This window comes from Lissotriton vulgaris, chromosome 11 (assembly GCF_964263255.1).
Source record: "Lissotriton vulgaris chromosome 11, aLisVul1.2, whole genome shotgun sequence".
Taxonomy (NCBI): domain Eukaryota; kingdom Metazoa; phylum Chordata; class Amphibia; order Caudata; family Salamandridae; genus Lissotriton; species Lissotriton vulgaris.
The window spans coordinates 1,010,881,811-1,010,900,942 of record NC_141699.1 but is presented as its reverse complement, the minus strand read 5'-3'; the positions used below and the strand labels follow the sequence as shown (position 1 = coordinate 1,010,900,942).

General features: G+C 42.1%; 1 protein-coding gene across 2 annotated transcripts in view; it reads right to left on the bottom strand.

The window, feature by feature from the left end:
• SERPINI2 (serpin family I member 2) overlaps window positions 1–19,132 on the bottom strand; it is a 96,642-nt gene that overhangs the window by 22,434 nt on the left and 55,076 nt on the right. For both annotated transcript variants that reach the window (XM_086944331.1, XM_086944332.1), the window contains exons 6-7: window positions 8,094–8,191; window positions 1,950–2,036 (exon numbers count right to left, since the gene is read on the bottom strand). In XM_086944331.1, coding sequence (XP_086800457.1) covers window positions 1,950–2,036; window positions 8,094–8,191 — 185 coding nt within the window. The remainder of the gene's footprint in view (window positions 1–1,949; window positions 2,037–8,093; window positions 8,192–19,132) is intronic.

Sequence of the window (19,132 nt, the reverse complement as noted above, 5' to 3'; positions counted from 1 at the left end):
CCCCCCTACATATCAGTTTTCACAACTTTGCTTCACACTCCTGCAACTTATAGGTCTTTGTTCCTAAAAATCCAGGTCCTCCTACACCATCCTGCTCATACTATTCTACAGTTAAATGTCTGTCAGGCAGTGATTCTGGAGATGCTGCTTATCATTAAGCCTTGTTTGCGTGTGAGGAAACAGTACTTTGAAGCCATCTGATCTTTCCCCAAAGATAGACTGGCACTCTTTACAGAGAGTTGGTACTGACTGGATTCAGGATGCATGTACGCGAAGACTGCACTGTGCAGCACAGCACAGCACCAGCAGTGAACCACAATTCTAAGGAAGCTACAACCATCCCATCATGTCTAGCCAGTCTGCAACCATTTTGAATCTTCTTGTACAACATTCCTTGTGGTGCAGGGTTCCCTTGCAAGGCAATCATCCTACAATATTGCCGCCAATAGAACCACACAACACGGATGTTGGATTTCATCTTACTTTCTGAAAGATTGAATATTGGACACTTTAGGTTACAGAGAAGTATCCTGAAGTCATCTTTAATTGAAAACAAACTATGAACTATTTCTTGAACAATTATTTTTGATAATAATGTCTGTGTTACAATTATCTGCATTGTTAAGACTAGGGTTCTATGTTCTGCTAGGAGTTCCTGTGTTATTTTTTATATAGGTAGAGATGTGGGTGCATATGTATTTTTCAACATATTTCTGATTATTTATGTTAGGCTTTCAGAAGCATACATAGACAGTTGGTTATACAGTGACATTGCTGAGGTACAGCTATTCACAATCATATTTACGGTTAGTGATCCAATGACAAGTGACTTAAGACATCTCTTTACCTTGTAGAGATCCACTACAACCGGCGGACCTCCTTGACCCAAGATGTAACGAGACAGAGTTTGGAGTCATCTGTCTATGTTTTCTCTCGTTCCATTCCACTTTTCGTGCTTCTACCGCTGTCCCTCACATCTTACCATATGTGATCATTGGTGTGGATTGGGGAAGATGGAAAAGAACATCGGAATGAGACTTTGCACACACGAATTGGCAGGCCTGACAATATCCTGGACCTATCAGTCCACTTGCACATCCTGAGAGTGCCTGACTCCCCCCATCCTGCACCTACCCTTCAATCCCCACATATCCTTAATTTATCAGACAATCTTCCTATCCGGGACCTATTGATCCAGCTCTCCACATTGTGGATGGAGCAGCCTGGATGTACTGGTCTGACTTCCAACATCCTCGACCTCCTGGTTTTCCCTTGCGTATCAGAACCTATTCCTCTTCCATCATGTGAACCATCCCACCAGGCTGTTCCTCCATGCATCCTCATCTAATCCTGTACATGTAGGATAGTGGAGCAAGACTAAGTTGTCTTCATCCAGAACCCTTTACGTCATTGACAGTGTCAATAGTCTATATCATGAAGTAGCTGCAGTCTTCTGTTGATTTGCTTCCTAGCACTCTGTGTACAGATGGACAGCAGGAACTAAATCTCAGCTTGAAAATAACAAACCTTCAAAATACCCTTGAGTCATGCCTCAGACACTACAGACAGACAATGTTCTTGGGCTTTCCATGGTTTTAAGGTTGAAATCCTCTGACTCCGAGTATTCTGACTCAAGGCGTGTATTCGAGGATGGTGATATTGCACTGATACCCACGGAATTACCGTGACAAATCCCTTGCTTAGGCGCCGCGCCCTACAACTAGACCCCTGATCCAAGCTCAGCTACATCCCGCAGTGGAGTCCTTGCTAAATCGGCCTCCTGAGCCCCTACATGGCCGGTCCCACTTAAAACAATCCCCTGCAACAGGGAAGCGGAGATTACACTATGAACACATTTCTCCTGTTTTCTTAGCAAGCACAGTTCGATCTTAAGGCGACTTGATAACAAATCCTCTTTAATAAAAATAAAAAAAATAACAATATTGTACCTGTTGATGCAGCTGCTTCACTCCCATCTTCGTTTATCTCAATTGAGACTTTCTGGACGACTTTAGAAACATATATGTCCCCAGGATCTAAAGAGAAAGCAAACCATTACATGTAGAGTGATTGAATATATAATTTAAAAATCATTTCTGGACGTGGCCGCTCTTTGGTTATAAGTGTCTCATGTTTTAAGCAGAGTGGCAATTTCAGCAGTGAATTTACGATGTGTTGGAATTTATGTATGTACATTGAGCAAATAAAATGGAATAGGGTGACATCCAAGTAGTGTAGAGGTGGTTTCATAATGGCGTCGTCAAAGCTGGGAGAAATTCCATTTGGCCGGTTGTAAATGGAATCAACCCCCGCCTACTATTAGAAGGGGAAACCAATCTACTGAAGTTCCATAAAGCTGCAAAAACCTGCCCTTTCCACATTCTCAGCTATTTTTACGAGGAACTGTCATAACTTGATTGTTCATTTGCATCTCAAGCGGCAAGATGCATTGAAGTGTATACTGCACTTTTTAAATTCAAATACAAAATACTGGATCCAGTTCCAATACATAGGTTTTAATTTTCTATGCCCCGTGAAAATGTTTAATTAAAAATAGGCACTCAATCTAATGCAGCTATTAAACATTAAACTCCCCACCCATCAACAGGAAAATGGAATCAATTGGAATTTTCTTCAAGACAGTTAATTGGATGTCCAAAAATATGTAAGCCAAGATTTTCATCCAGCACAAAACCATTTTTAACTTGGTCAAATTAATTTTCACTAAGGAATACTGTGCAGGGCTAAAATGACTTGAAAAAACCTGCTCATGAAGATAAGGCAGACAGAGTGGGTTTGCATCACGCACATTTTCTCTTTCCGACAAGACTTATTACTACTATTTTCTGATTTTTCTGAGCTTAGACTACCAATACAGTGTGTCAGCTCTGGTATAATACCGAATGCAGGTTATACTGTTTATTTTGCAAGGAAGGTTTAACATTATATTTTTTCTTTTTTATTAGAGTTGTTATATTTAAAAATATGTTAAGCTGCTTTTCCCAGTATTTTAAGCAAGAAGGTTTTGAACAGATCACAACACTCAACATGCTCACTTTTACCAAGATATGTCTAACTTAGTTTAGCTATTCAAACACGAGCGTGTAAACAAAGCCATTTTTTAGGAAGCTATCTAGGTGCTTGTCTCATCCTCAGCTAATTATGGCAAGTAGTCGTGACTGAAATATTTGTACACTTTGCTTACAAAAAACAAAGGGATCCACAGTCCACCTTTTCATTCTATAGTTGCAAACGTGGCAAGGAGTATTCAGTGTTCAAAGGTGTCACTTTCTGACTGCTATGAACCCCCAAATATCCTTCTCAAACTTTCACCTCCTTGCTACTTCCCCTTTCAAATCCAGTCCCATCACCCTGTTTCTACTCTAAACTCTACTAAATATACAAACATTTCAAGAGCACAAATATGACACAACTAATGCAAGAAAACCTGTTACTAATCTACTATTAACCTCTAATTTTAGGTCCCGGAGTAGCGTGCTACTCGCTGCAAAGCACTTCAACACCTCATCAGGGGTAGTAAAGGAATATATATATATATATATATATATATATATATATATATATATATATATATATATATATATATATATATATATATATATAGAGAGAGAGAGAGAGAGAGAGAGAGAATAGAGAATGGATTGTAAAGTCCACTAGGAACAGCACAGGGAACATGTAGGCACAGCTTCCACAGTCATGTGGCATGTAATTGTACTATATATATATATAGTACAATTACATGCCACATGACTGTGGAAGCTGTGCCTACATGTTCCCTGTGCTGTTCCTAGTGGACTTTACAATCCATTCTCTATCTTTTATTACAACATTCAAAAGCAGAGTCTATCCTTTGCTGGTTAGGGGTCCATCCAAAATGGGGTGCGTATTTATCAAAGAGTTGTGCCGCCCTTGCACCACGCAACCGGGCCCAAGAGCGCCACATTTACTAAGTTAGATTAATCAAGCTACGCAAGGCCTCGCCCTGAGTGGCTTGATAAATCTAGAGTAACAAATTTACCGCACTGCAAATCGCTGATTTACCCTACTCTGCCCAGGGAGGCATTTTATGGGTGGAGCATAGGTGTTCCCAACTATGTATTATCGCACATTCCCAGATTTACCATTTCTGGAGGACCTGGGAATGAATCAAAATACTACGCCTACCCAGGTGAGGCATAATGAGGAGAAATATTTTAATTTCTCCTCATTGTTTCCTCTTTCTGTGTGTTCTGCATTCTGCAGCACACACAGAAAGAAGAAAATGCAGCACACATAGAAAGAAGAACATGCCTTAATGGGTTATTTTGTGCAGGAAGGTCTCCCTTCCCGCACAAAAACAATCCTGCTTACAATGCATGCACTCTTGCACCATGGTGCAAGGGTACCTGCAGGCCCTGCTTTAGGGCAGTACGACTGGTGCTGCTGTACTGGGCGCTGACCTGTGGAGGGGGTGCTGACCTCAGGGGGGGCTGTGTCCACCAATAATTTAGGAATGGAGAGATGAGGTGGTAGTGGGTAAAGAGGAGCAGGCGGTCATGGGTTGTGAGGGGGCCAAAAATAATTGTTGCACCGGGCACCACCAGTGCTAAAGCCGGTCCTGGGTATCTGTGTTGGCACTAGGAAGCACATTGTGCTCTAGCGCAAGGAAAAAACAAGAATGCACAGTATAATGTCAAATACAGTGTATTCTTGCGCTTTCACTATCACACAGCGCAGAAGGTGGCTTGCTGTGTGATTTCTTGATAAATGTGCCCCTTGGAGTCTAGTCATAATCAAGGTTGTCTACCTCTAGCTCACTACATGGTGAATGATACCGGGCCATAGTACTGTAGTTAAAGAGTAAAGGCCTTGCACCTGTGCACTTGGGAGAGATATAAAGTGTTCTGATCTCTATCCTGCAAAAATTGGCAGCCCTTCATGGCAGAGGTTCTTACATCCTCCATAGAGCCTGATGTGTTGTGTGGTATTTGTGTTGTGTTTTACATATGAATGATCGCAAGACACCATGTGCAGGGTGAATGGTATCCAGGGAAAACATATTTAAACATGGTGGTTCCCCTTCAGGTTTTCCTTAGCAACCCATGGACGTGACTACTGCACAATTTGGTTCCCTGGTCCCTGGCCTGAAAAAATTCAGTCTGGTGAATTGAGGAAATTTAAATCTGCTGCATGCCAAATCAATGGGTCACTTTATGTTTAGCGCTGTACCTGAGAAGCCTTCCTGTGTTGTGCTGAGCACTGCCTAACAGTCTTCAACATCTGAGTTGTACCTGCCTGCTCGAGGCTCAGAAGGAATACCTAAAACCCCTCTTTAAGGCAGAAGGTATTAAATCAATTCCAGATGCACTATTACTCTGTTTCAAGGGCACTTCTCCAAAAGCTGTGGCTCACATTGCAAAATTCTTGAGCCTGACCATGAAGCTCTGGGAGAAAATAACACAATCTATTCATACAGCTATGAACTGGGAACTGTAGTTTTAGTTTGCATTGTCTTTACGTCCTTTTACAGCAATATCTGTTAAGCATTTATCGTATGCTTTTTTTATATATTCATATTCTACTTTTATCGTACATTATTGTACACAGTTTTAATGACACAATTACACATTTTTTATCATGTTTTTACCTGTCTGGTAGTGGCTATCCAGGGAATACACAAACCCTCCATTAGTTGACATCTGTATCTCTCCTTGCCTTCTCTGTGCACTGCAAAAGTCTTTGAATATGTAGTCTGGCCTGATAGCTCAACTTTTCTGCAGAAACCCAAAGGAGGGCATCTACGGGCACCCTTTCAACCAATATTACTTTGTTTGGACAGTAAGGAAAATCTGTGCATCAGCCCTGCTTTCTGCCCCCCTCTCAGTGGATGGGACTAAATGTTCAGAACCGTAGAGGCCTGTGACCTGGTGAGGGTGAACTGAACTGCTGAAAGGGAAAGAGCTGCCCCCTTCACAAGAAGATTGACTGCCATTCCCAAATGACTGAAGTCTTGTGAAGGACACCTTGATAAGTTGAGTCACCCAGGGAGCAACACAGGCCTTGAAGGCTAGCTGGCTAAAACTGATGCTAGAAGCAACTGAGCAGCCATAGATTCCGTACGTGAAGGAGCCTATGCCAGATCTGGGATTAGTATTAGCCTCCATAGCCCTCAACTTGCCGGTATCATCCCTGCTATGAGGAGAAATAAGAGTTTCAGAGGCGGAGAGAGGGATTTTCTCTTCGTACCAATTCTTAGAAAACTGACTCAGTTGCAGCTTCTGGACATTTTGATTTCAAACCCTTTAGAAAACACTCCTTTTCCTGTTCCATTTTGGAGATATCACTGTGGAAAATAACAGTGGCCTCACTAGGCCCAAATGGTAGAATCTGTGAGTCAATCACCCGCTCCCAGGGTCTATTGATCACTTTTGAAGTACAGACAACTGAGGATTGGTCACACCGAGGGACTTCCGTGTGGGTCCAAAACTCAATTCCAACCCTGGCCTAAGCATGGGCGAATTTTGCGAATCTCGCGTTCGCGAATTTTGCGGATTTGCGAACTCGCAATTCGCAAAATCCGCAAATTCTTGCGAATTTGCGGATTTTTTTTTTTTGTGTTCGCGCGTGTTTCTGCCAGTTCGCGAGGGTTTTGTACAATTTCGCAAAATGCGAACTTACCTGTCGGGTCGCAAGTTTTGCGAACTTGTTGTTTCTACGTGTCCAGCCTGTTTGGGACACTCTTCTTCATCACTGCCACTCTCTGCCACCACTGCCACTCTCTGACTACTCATGCCACCCTCTGGCCCACCCATGCCACCCTCTGTTTCATCACAGCACCCTCTGGTTGTCCAGTCAGTGTACATTATTGTGGCAAAGCAAAGCACACCTTCCCTGCCTCAAGTGACCTGAATTAATTTGGGGCTGATTAATGTGTCACAGAATATTTTTTTAGCTGGCACCTGCTTCCTTAGTGCTTCCTGATTAGTGATCTTTTGCACTTGCTAAGTGCTTTCATTGTTGCAAAATTAGTTACAACACCTGCCCTGCCCATACTGACAATAATGAATTAGGGGCTGATTAATGGATTTGAACTTCCAGCCTGGCTCCTGCTTGTCTCCCTTAGCTGTAATTCAGGACCTTTGTGGCATATGTGTAACTATTCTGAGGTTCAGAGCTGGGTCACATAATAGTTGCAAGTAGGCAACTGAACTCTGGAGGGGCCCCTCAGGAAGCACTACAGGAAATGGCTACTAATGATGAGCCTGAACTTTTGAACCTGGTAAGTAGTTTCAGTTTTGCTAAGATCGTATTTCTGCAATTTAGCGCTTATTCGCGGGGAGCGAAGTTGTACTGGGAAGCCGCGAACTCACGCGAACAGTGCGAGCAAGCCACAAAAAATCCGCTGCTCGCGGATTTGCGGATTTTGCGGGAGATTCGCGAATCTCGCGGATTGCGAATTTACCGAAAATCCGCAAAATCCGCGAGCGAAACGGATTTTCCGCCCATGCTTACCCTGGCCCCACTTTATTTATTTGAGTTCAGTTAATTAGCTACGTTCTCACTTTTTTCCCTTCTCTGCCTTAGAACTGCTTCTATTGAACCAACAAACTACTGTATCCCTGCTGGATCAGTTACCTAGACTTGTAGACCTTGGATGAACTGAAACTTGGCACCCTGAGCATTCTTTACAGACTTGGGCGGCTCCCCTGTTTCAGATGAGGTGGTAGGATTTAGAGTTTAGTAGATTGTTTTGCTAGAAACTCAGTCACAGAGGCTCAAGGAAAACACAAAAATACCAGAAATGTTCAACAACCCACGTTCTGCCAGCATAAATGGTGTAGGCCTTTTAGGAAAGAGTTGAGGAGATGTGGGTTTTGGTCACAAATCTGAATATAGTGAAATGTGGAGATATGGAGTATGGTCTCAGTATGTAGTGTTATCCCCATTTCACATTGCTAACCTGCATTTTCAACATTTAGTCCCACTGACTCATTACATCTTTTAGAAGTCAAGAACAGTAGCTCGGTATTAATAAACTGCTGAAAGCAACAAAAATGTTTTTGTGCTAAGACAGAAAAACTGAATTTCAGTACCTGTTATTCCACTCAGGTCACAACCATGATTAAATATCTCAGTTACATTTAGCATGGGCAGTGATTTCTTCAAGTCTAGTTTGTGTTCTATTTTAAATCTAGAAAAAATAAATCAAGGAACCTTGTTAGATATACCTTATGATTGCTGTCTCATAATCTAAATGCATGTCTTTCTCTCTTTGCCAATATTTACAATTATACAAATAGACATTCTACATTGAGAGCTTTGAAAGGACTAGATCAAGAGTGTCTAAAGAAGGTCCACGAGGGTCAGATCTTAAGATAGTTACATACAATGAATGTAAGCGCACTTAACATACAAACGGGTATCTGGTGTTAGTTCTGCAATGAATACAGTCTAAATCTTTGTGCATATGGTATTCACTAGACCAAGGCAAAATTTCTATTATGCTTGTGTAATTTTTGGAATTTTATGATACGGTTGATACATGAAATTTCAGAAATGGTGCCGTTACTTTACTATGTGCATTTACATTGCAATAAGATTTTTGCACAGGCGCATGGAAGCAGGGTAAATGACCAGAAATTGAGTGACTGTTGTTTAAGATTCTCTTAATTTTTGTATGGGAAGATGGAAGGGATTCATTTTTGAGTAATTTTTGCAGACTTTTGCAAAGGCAAATGACATGAATTTAGCAACACCGTAATATTTATATCAAGTGGTAACATGTCCATTTCAGTACTCTTTTGCATGGGTAATGTGCATTATACATGCATTATGCATTCCTTTTTTGCTTGCTTACTCGTTTGCTTACTGTTTCTTGTGGCATTTCTTGTTTGCTTACTGTTGCTTCATCTCTTGTCAATGTCTGCATTCCATCCTACATCCATGCTCTAAAAATGTGGGGCTTGATTTAATAAAAAGGGACATTTACTCCCTTGGGTTTCCTGCTACGTTTTGTGTATATTTAAGATATTTTTTAATTCACAAAGATTTCCAGGAAAATGCCTGAGAAGTAAAAACTATCACTGGTTTCCAGGGGCTGTATTATACAAGGTGCCCAGAGGGAGCTGCAGGCGTTTGCCCCACTTTGCATGCCGCCTGGGGACTTAAGTATTACAGAAGGGACCGCAGACGCTTGTGTGTCCCCTTATGTAATACCGATAGCGCTGGCGCCCACACCGCGGGGGCAGAGGCAAAGAAGCTGTCAATGCTCCCCTGATAGACGCCACCAAGGCACTTTAGTATTACAGAAGGGGCCGCAGACGCTTGTGTGTCCCCTTCTATAATATCGATAATCTGGTGCACTTAAAGCACCAGCGCTATCTTCAGGGGGAGTTCCCTCATTTGCATGGGGGTATGCCCCATGCAAATGAGGGAATTCCTTTGCCTTTGCGCCCGCACTGTGGGGGCAGAGGCAAATAAGGTGTCAGGAGGCACACTGACAGTGTGCCACCTAGATAGCCTAGCTATCAGAGGGAGCACTCTCAGCGCTCCCCCTGATTGCAGCCCTCTGGCTGGGGGAAAGGGGGTCCCATGGCCCCTCAGATATCCCCTTGCAGGTGGGTGCAGTCACTGACTGCTACCGCTTGCAAGGGGATCTCTAATCCCCTTTAACACCTTGGCTGCGCTTGAACTTCCCCTGCTGTGCTGGACCATGATGTTAATGGGTGTGGTCATGACGAGCTCAGCTCGTCATGAGCACACGAGCACCGTGCCTCATGATGAGCTGAGCTCGTCATGAGCACGGAAGGGGTTAAAAGTGCAACATGGGTGCCAACAGCAATGTGAAAACATGGAGCAGTTTCAAAGCAGCAGCTCCATTTTTCACAGGAATGAGCTGCCCCCAGGGCAGTGCAAGCTTGCGACTGCCCTGAGGGCAGCGCATTCACCATGATGCAGCAAATTTTCCTTGATTGCCAATCGCAATTCAGGAAAATGTGCTGCATGTTTAATATGGCCCCAGGAGTACACCTGGAAAAGTATCCTATTTACACACTTGTGAATGTTTTTCAACATGCTGAAACAGACATAGTGTACATTTACGCATGGAGAAATGTCTTGCATGAATACAATTGCGGTTTGTTTCTTTTTTCTTATTTTGTTTCTTCTTTGCAAATATATTTTTCCCTCTGGTGAAATCCCTTCCTCTAAACCCCCACCAATTTTGGGGATGTCCCGTTCCCTTTTAATTCCTGGAAATGGATTTACTCCTTCCCATAACAGGGGTAAATATTCAACAATATATCCTGTGGCTATTGGCAAAGAAAAGCTTTGTGGGTGTGAACATAGGGGCATTGCATGTTCTTGGCCACTCTTCTGATACTTCTTTTGCTGGTAGCCATTGAAGTACTTGAAGTGTCGACCTTTGATGTCCACATAATCATTGTGTAGATGATGTACGCACGGTGGCCGCTCGTCCATTGGTACATTCTGTCGTATTTTATCTGTTAATAATAATAATAATAAAACCATTTTTAAAGCGCCTGGCTGCACAGAAAACAGTGTGTCCCTGCGCTAAATACTACTACATCACCAGAGGCAAGGGCAAGGGTGAGCCATGAAGTGCAAAGGGAAGAGGGGGGTTATGCAGGGCGGAACAGGAACGTTTTGAGTTTTCCCCGGAACCCGGAAAGGGTTAGCAACGCCTAACATGTTTCAGACATCAGTGCATTTCTGAGTTGAGTAGTGGGACCTTCGCACAATAATGAGTAATAATGTTTGTATTATGGAAATATTTGTGTTTTGTGTGAGTTAGAATTCTGACATCTTAAGGCTTTTAGGACAGATAAAATATAAGTAATGTGTCAAAAATGTAGACCGCATTTCATGAGTCAGCAAGTTTTTAATGAATCAAGACATTGAGAATCTGAGGGGATTGACATAGGAGTGATACTTTACACCAGGATACATATCCAGAAGGGTAACAAGACAAAATATCGAATTCAAAATATAGAATGGACAAAATATCGAATGGACAGAATATAGTGGTGAAAAATATCGAATTGAAGGTAAGTAATTTAATATCGAATAGTAATTTTTACCCCTACGCTATCCAACACTTTCCCTACTGTTGCCTCTCTGGAGTGAGAATAGTAATTTTTACCCCTACGCTATCCAATGCTTTCCCTAGTGTTGCACTTACTGGAGTGGTAATAGTAGATGTTATATTTATTATTTCATTAATTTTAAATTACTTTTAAGACATTTAAAAAAATTCTATATTTTGACTAACTATATTTTTTAAAACTATATTTTTGATTCATTATTTTTGTACTTACCTGTTTGTAGATAGGAATTCGATATTTTTGCATTCTATATTTTTTCTTCAATATTTTGGTAATTCTATATTTGTGAATTCGATATTATGTCAGTGATCCGTCAAGAAGAGAAAAGTCTGAGACTCCTATTCGGCTCTTCTGCGTACTTTGCCAGGTTTGTGCTACAGAAATACCATATACATACATGCATACAATCAAATAGTGCCGGAAACCGCTTTTACTATTACTTTCAGGAAGGAGACCACAGGACATGAGATGTGATTAGCAGACATTGTGCTTCTTTCATAGCAAACAGCACAGTGTTTGTGTTAGACTTGTGTCCATTTGTCATTGAGAGTTAGTACAGTCCTGCAGTACAAATTAAACATACCAGGGTATTCTCCTTCTAAGGTGTCTTTTAGCCTTGGACACAATGTATGCTTCAAGGATTTCTTAAATGAAAAATTGGATTTATAAATGCTTTGTGTTGTTATTAAAGTTGGCATTGGAGATGTTGCTTCTCTGCCATAGTATTGTATGAACGAAAATGTATTTTGACAAACATTCCTGCAGGTCTTGGACTGATGCTACTAAAGATATTTGAACTTTGAAGGTTGATTGATGCCCTTCACTAGTTGAAAATGCAGTATTTTATCTGCGAGCACCTTTGACTGTTGCATTTTTCTGTGCTGCCGCTTGGACCCATTGAAGCTAATAAGAGCAATTTCCTCTTTGTCAATGTGCACACCCCTGACTTCTCCTTGATTCTGTAGTGAATTGTGAATTTCATTGATGAAGGCTTGTGTGTACAGTTCGTCACAGCGAATGTAGGTTTTAATTTTGTGTGCAGAACAAATGCTTCCCTCCCAAGGCTATATATATATATATATATATATATATATATATAGATAAAAGAACTACCGAGGTAGCTATAGTTAGAACCCTGTTTCCATAGGAAAAGCGTTTTTTGACTTGGTGCCATTTAACAAATCTTCACAGAATTTTTTCCCCAAAAAGTGCCCTGGGTGAATCTTGTTGCGCATGGAAAGTTGTGGGGAGATCCATCAAGTGGAGGCTGAGAAAAAGGGGAGGGGGGTCAAAAAGTGGGTTTCCCATGTTAATTCTAATAGGAGTTTTGAACACGACAACAGCCCAAACTGCTGGATGGAATTACATCGAATTTGGCAGAAAGGTAGATCTTGTTATGCAGACAATGCTCTCAGTTATTTGGTGTAAATCCGTTCAGTAGTTGTTGAGAAATTAAAGGAAATTTGTATAGCAACAATAGTGTAAGACTCCTACTTATGTTTTCACAGGATCGCCATGCAATGATGAGAGGTCCCAACTTCCCTCAGTCACTATCGTACCCAACTGAGTCCAAGTAACAACAGTTAACCAGGGGAAGAAGGGAAAAAACAGAGAAGGAAGATAAATAAAAGTGTCCCACGACGTCCTCCACTCAAGCACAGGAGCAAACCACAAGGATAAACCCCTACCACATAAAACTGAGACAGAATGGGTAAGTATGTAGAAGTGCTGAATTTAACCATTTGTATGAGGGACCATGTGTGACTCTAAAGTACCTGAATGGTTCCCTTCTTCCGCTGGGTAATGTCAACTTGTTTGAGTGGAAGTTATGAATCTTTGTCAACAGAAAATGAAAGGAAGGGCGTCATTGGGGTTATGCAATGCAGAAACGATAGGAAAAAAGAAGGAGAGCACACTGACACCCACCTATGGACTACTGGTAATGACCAATGAAGACAGAACTCCTGAGTAGAAAGCGCATTCTTTAGCTGCAGGCTAATGCAATGTAAACATAAATTCAGTATATGAATGGTATTAAACTCCTGCTTAACGTCAGGAAGAATTAACAGGGAATTCCTTTTAACTTACAGGAGTAGTTGTGTTTAACCAAAAGCAGGAAAAAAAAGAAAAAGCATATCTCCATGGACAAAGGTTTTAATCAGATAAGTACCTCAGATGTTGAGGAAATATTTTACGCAGGAGCAGCGCAAACAGTGCTGCTACCGAAATGTACTGTAAAAAGCTTTGGTTGTTTCTTATCTGTCTTGTTGCATAATCGAAGAAGTTTCCAGACTTCAGAAAAGTGGAAGCCAATGAACAGGAGTGACAGGAATTCACCAGGAGATCAGAGTGCAACGCAGAGAAGCTTCTAGTAGAAGATGAAACGCAACAGCAGGAACGCTGGAGTCCAAACGGCGAACCAGAAGAACTGAAGGTAAGTGACCCGGAAGAGCCCCCTACAGATCCCAAACCCTAGAACATGAAGCATTCCAGTACAGCATCAAAGGAGTTTTGTACTCCTTTGCCAGTACCCACATACATGGCGTACGGGACTGGAAGCCCTGACAGATCAGGGCTAATTCATGAATAATTATGAACTCGTGCAGAGATCTGCAGAGCTCTGATTAGCTGTTAACATTTCAACCAAAAAGTGTTGCCAGCCATCTTGGGACTAGCATTCAGGCAAATCCCACAAAATAATGCTAAAAAAGAAAAGGGGGCACTGTAGGAATACCATGACCCTTAAGCCTGGGCTTTGGAGTCCCCCTGGAACCCCTCTAAGGCAAAAAAAGTTTTTTTTAATAATGTAGCAGCGAAATTCGTGCTACATTTTTTTTAAAAAACAGGTGTAGACTCCTATGCTTGGTTTGAAAAGGACCCCAGTGTGGGGCAGGTCAGGGGGATTTTATAAAAAAAAGAGGAGGGGGACACACGGGCCCCCCTCCTGGGGCTCTTTGAGCCCTGGGGAACACCACCTCTGTGGAGCTTATATTCAATAGTGGACCACCTCATGGGCTTCTAAGATCCCCTGGGGACCACCACCTCTCTGGGGCTCTGTTTTGAATAATGGAGGGGGCCATGCAGACCCCCTCCCGGGGCCTCTAAGAAGCCCCGGGGACCACCACTTACTTGGAACTAAAATAACCATGGAGGGGTACCGCATGGGCCCCCGACCCAGGGGACAAATACCTCCCCGGAGATTTGTTTCTTTTTTAGAAGGAGAGGGGCACTCTGCCCCCTGTGCCATTTTCTGGCCCAGGGACCACCACCTCACAGGAGCGGCTCCTGCTACACCCCGTGATGCCACTGCAAGGACATAGCTGTTTGCTTTTGCTTTGCTCGAGCTAGCAGCTTCTTCCAAGCGAAAGCAAACACTCTGCTTCCAGCAAGCAGAGCTGTGAAAGTACTCCTGCTTGCTGAAAGCAGAGGTTTCATCTCTTTGCCTGCCCACAGACATGCGGGTAGGCGAAGAGATGAAATTATTACTCCTGAATGCAGGGAGCTGCATTTCCAGCAGTTTCATTTAGTTAAGAGGAGGCACCCCTGTTTGGTGGAGATTCACCTCTTTGTAGCCTCGTCGTCTTCTCTTGACAAGTATTCACGTTATTACAGATGTGTGGATGAAGATGCTCAAGGAACTATTACATTGCCGAAATTACATGTACACAAGCTCACTGGAAACATTACCTTGTAGTCCTTTATGGAGCAGTAGTGCAGGATATGTACAAGATATTTTCCCAATAAGGTAGCACTTACTAATTAACCAGATGAAAGTACTCCAGTTGGGTAGACATTTTCAGCAAAACTGGGGACTTTCTTGGAACAAATGGGGTTCTATTCAGGCCTTAGTGCCCATTTCACAGAAATTAAACCTCAACCGGAAGCACTTCTAAATATAAAGATAGCAGGTGCCCCCAGGGAAGCTCCACTTTAGTAAAGCACAAACAATCCTAACTTCTTGGGTTTGGGGAAAGCAAAGCAAATGTGTTTGCTTCGCATTTCACGGTGAAAAACGATCTGAAATCCTTAATTAAGGTGACTGTATCATTGATCTATTAGAGCACAATGTTATTTGGGGTGACTTTGATAATTGATTTATTTCTCATCGACTCCTAGTGAGAGAAGAGTGCTTGATTCTCCCTTTAAATACCCTAAATATGCAAATGACCAAAATCCATATCACCCCTCAAACACTAACTCACAGACATGCACAGGCACTCACACACCCACTCACAGACCCACACAGGTCCTAACAGATCCACTCAGAGAGCCACAAAGCCCCTTAAAAGCACACCCAGACACTCACACAGGCACTCACAGACCCACACATATACTCACACATCAACTCACACATACCCAGGCACTCACAGACCCACACAGCCTCTCATACAACCACTCTCAAAGGTGACATGTTACAGTTAGAATGAAAAGCTTTTAAAACCATAGAAATTCACTGTTAAAACCAAAGGTTGGAGGGACATTATAGCTAGGAAATAGAATTTTTACAAATTTCAGAATTCACTGAAAAAACAAAGGTTACAGAGATGTTATCATTAGGAAATATAATTTTTTAAAACCCTTAGAAATGTACAGAACAAAATCTAGGTTACAGGGTCAAGACTGATTTGCATATAGCTGTGTCAGAACTGGGGTGGGGAAGTGAGCTAAAGAACGATGAAGGATTCAACCCAGATCTGTGATCAGAGCTGAGCGTCTGAAAAGTTTCAGCGCTCCGTCCATCATCTCCTTGTGTTTGCTTTGTTCGCCCTAATTTTGCACGGTATGCCCAGACGTGGGTCCCTTACTCACTTTGCAACTGGATTCAAGTTAGCCTGGCTGAAGAGGGCTGTTAGCCCGAACCTGGTCCCAGGATGCTTGTTTCCGGTCCAGGGAAGACATGGCTTGGCAGTTCCGGCTGGACTGTTCCCATGAGGCACAGTGTTAAGACTGATTTGCATATAGCTGTGTCTGAACTGGTGTGGCGAAGTGAGCTATAGAACAATGATGGATTCAACCCAGATCTGTGACTGGGGGTGAGCGTCTGAAAAGTTTCAGCGCTCGGTCCATCATCTCCTTGTGTTTGCTACATTATAATTAGGAAATATAATTTAAAAACCTTTAGAAATTCACAGAAAAATTAAAGGTTACTGGGACATTATAGTTAAGCCCAGATTTCACTTATACAAAAGCATAGAAATTCAGCAGTTATAGTTACCTTAGCTAACAATAACTTATTCCCCCGCAATGCACTGCTTAGGACCTCACATAGTACATCACTCATGTCATGGTCAGTGGCATCACTTATGACATCACTGATGATCTAAGGCGGGCACAATGAAATTGCAATACGAGATTGTAGAGTATGTATGAGGGTTGAACAGTTAACAGTGACAAAGGCAGTAGAGAGGTCCATGAAGTATCAAGAGGCCAGGTTATCCTGATCTGAGATCAAGAGGACATTGTCTGTTATTAATGTGATACTGTTATAATGCTGTTTCAGTGCTGCAGCATGACGTAAAGACTTCACTGAACTAATTATTGATCTCATCTGCATATATGTGAAGGACCTGTGAACCAAGCACATGCTTCTTTATTTTAGTGTTTATATCACTGATACTCACCAGAGAATCTATCTCATTTTTCTTGGTATATATCAGAAAGAATACTGAAAGATAGCCAGAAGCTAGCAACCCTCTGTTGTGTTTTAAAGTCACCCAGTGAAATAGGTTTTAACATAGAACTAGTTTTGCTTTCTCATTAATCAAAATTGTAGTTCCATATATTTTATCTACTTCTTTCAGTTTTCCGCAGACTTTATTCTCCTAATATATATCATTTGTTCCCTAAATAAATGAATTAAGGTTCATACTTGCTTCTTATTATTAGGGCAATAGCCAGTAAAAAATACAACTTTAGATTAGGAAGCACTTGGTTGAAAAGGCAAGAAGTAAAGGACCCTGCATTTTACAGAATCTATTCTGGGACTCATCACTCTGAAAAATTGGGTGGGAACGGGTCAAATGTGTGTCCTCGTCTTTTGTTATTTGTTAGTTGACTACTGAAAAAAGGATTAGAAGTAGGGGGAAGAAAGTATAAACATGTGTAGGGTAGACATGCTTGTGGATGGAGATCTGGAGTGCAGGAGTGTTCTAAGATGGGATGGGGAAAGCGACTGGGATTGGTGGAATCTTCTCCTTAAAGAAAGGGGTCAGCTTATAATAGAAGGTCTGTGAAAGGGAAATATGAGGGTGGCAGGAAATAGTTGTTGTAAATTTCTCCAGGAAGCAGAAGACTTCTTTTTTTGGTGTTTGAAGCACTGATGATTGTAGTGATACAGTATTCCTTATTTGATTGTGTTTTAGCTATATATTATTTTTATTTGCTTGTCTGCTCTTTTGACCTTCGGCTTTACGATAGACGAGGTAAAGTGCCCTGTCACATTGTGCAAGAGTTTCAACCATTTATATTCAGAAGAATGGTTGGCACAATTTAAGGCTCAGCAACTATAGGCCCATCATGTTGTTGCCAGCATTTGCTACAATTCTGGAAAAATTGGTGAATTTACAACTGTCAGACTATCTGGAACAAGGAAAGCTGCTGCACCCTAGTCAATCAGAGTACCACCCCATCACAGTACGGAGAGCACTACTAGAAATATCTGACCATATCAAGTAGTCTCTGGGTCAGGGTAACAATGCATCCCTTATTCTTCTTGACCTATGTTGGACTTTGCCCTTTTTGTAGGGGTATCCCCAAACCTTTTCCTTTTTCCTCCTATTTCTTCCTGACCTGTTGTTGTTGGCTTTAGGACTCTGGGTATGTTACCATTGCTAATCAGTGCTAAAGTGCATATGCTCTCCGTGTAAATTGTAAACATGATTGGTTATCAATGATTGGCATATTTGATTTACTGATGAGCCCCTAGTAAAGTGCACTGAGTGTGCCAGGGCCTGTAAATCAAATGCTAATAGTGGGTCTGCAGCACCGATTGTGCCATATGTCTCGCCCTGAAAAGGTATCTCAGACCTGCCACTGCTGTGTCTGCGTGCAGTTTCAAACTGACATGTCAAGCTGGCAAGATCACCCACTTGGCTGGCCCTAACCTTCCCTTTTCTTATATGTAAGGCACCCCTATGTTAGGCCCACGGTAGCCCTATGGGCCGGGTGCAGTGTATGTAAGAGGCAGGACATGTGTTGGTCTGTGTATCATGTCCTGATAGTAAAATACTACCAATTTCGTTTTTCACTATTGAAAGGTTATCTGTCCCATAGGATAGAATGAGAAATAATTTGTAGCATCTTACAAGTATAACTTCCGATTGGGACAAGATAGGGAATTAAAGTTTAGGCTCTCTGAACTCAGAATTTAATAACACATCTTTTAGTAAAGATGTTTTTTTATTATGTTTTTCAAAATGTCCCTTTTAGGAAGTAGGCATTTTCTTGTTTAACCATTCTGTGTGCCTCTGTCTGGTTGTGGATTGACTGTCTGGTTTTGGAGTGACAGGGGCTGGGGATGTGCATTTACTGCAGACAACCACTTGGGGGGTTGAGGTGTGCCTGGCCCTTCCTGGATGACTCAGAGCTGAGCTGAATGAGGCTTGGCTGAATTTAGAGTAGAGGGAGGGGATTTCCTTGTACCTGAATAGGACCTCTCTCCCTTGCACAATGTTGTCTCCACCGCCTGTGGTCATATCGCACCAGTGAGGACAGAACTGGTTTGGACTGACTCAGAGACCCTTGCACAAAGAGAACGAAGACAAAATGGGGTATAAGTAGTTGACATTACACCCCAGAAGATTAGATTACTTCTGGACTCAAGAGGAGCCTTTGCCAAGGGGATGAACTGAAGAGCTGTGAGGAGGAGTACTACCCCTTTGCTGGGTGCTCTGTGTGGTTGGCCTGCAGTTGCTGTGTCTGCCAAAGAAAGGACAAAGACTGGATCTTTGCTGTGAACCTGCTTGAAGAAGAATCTCAAAGGGCCTGTGTGTGCTGGCCTCCTGTTTTGA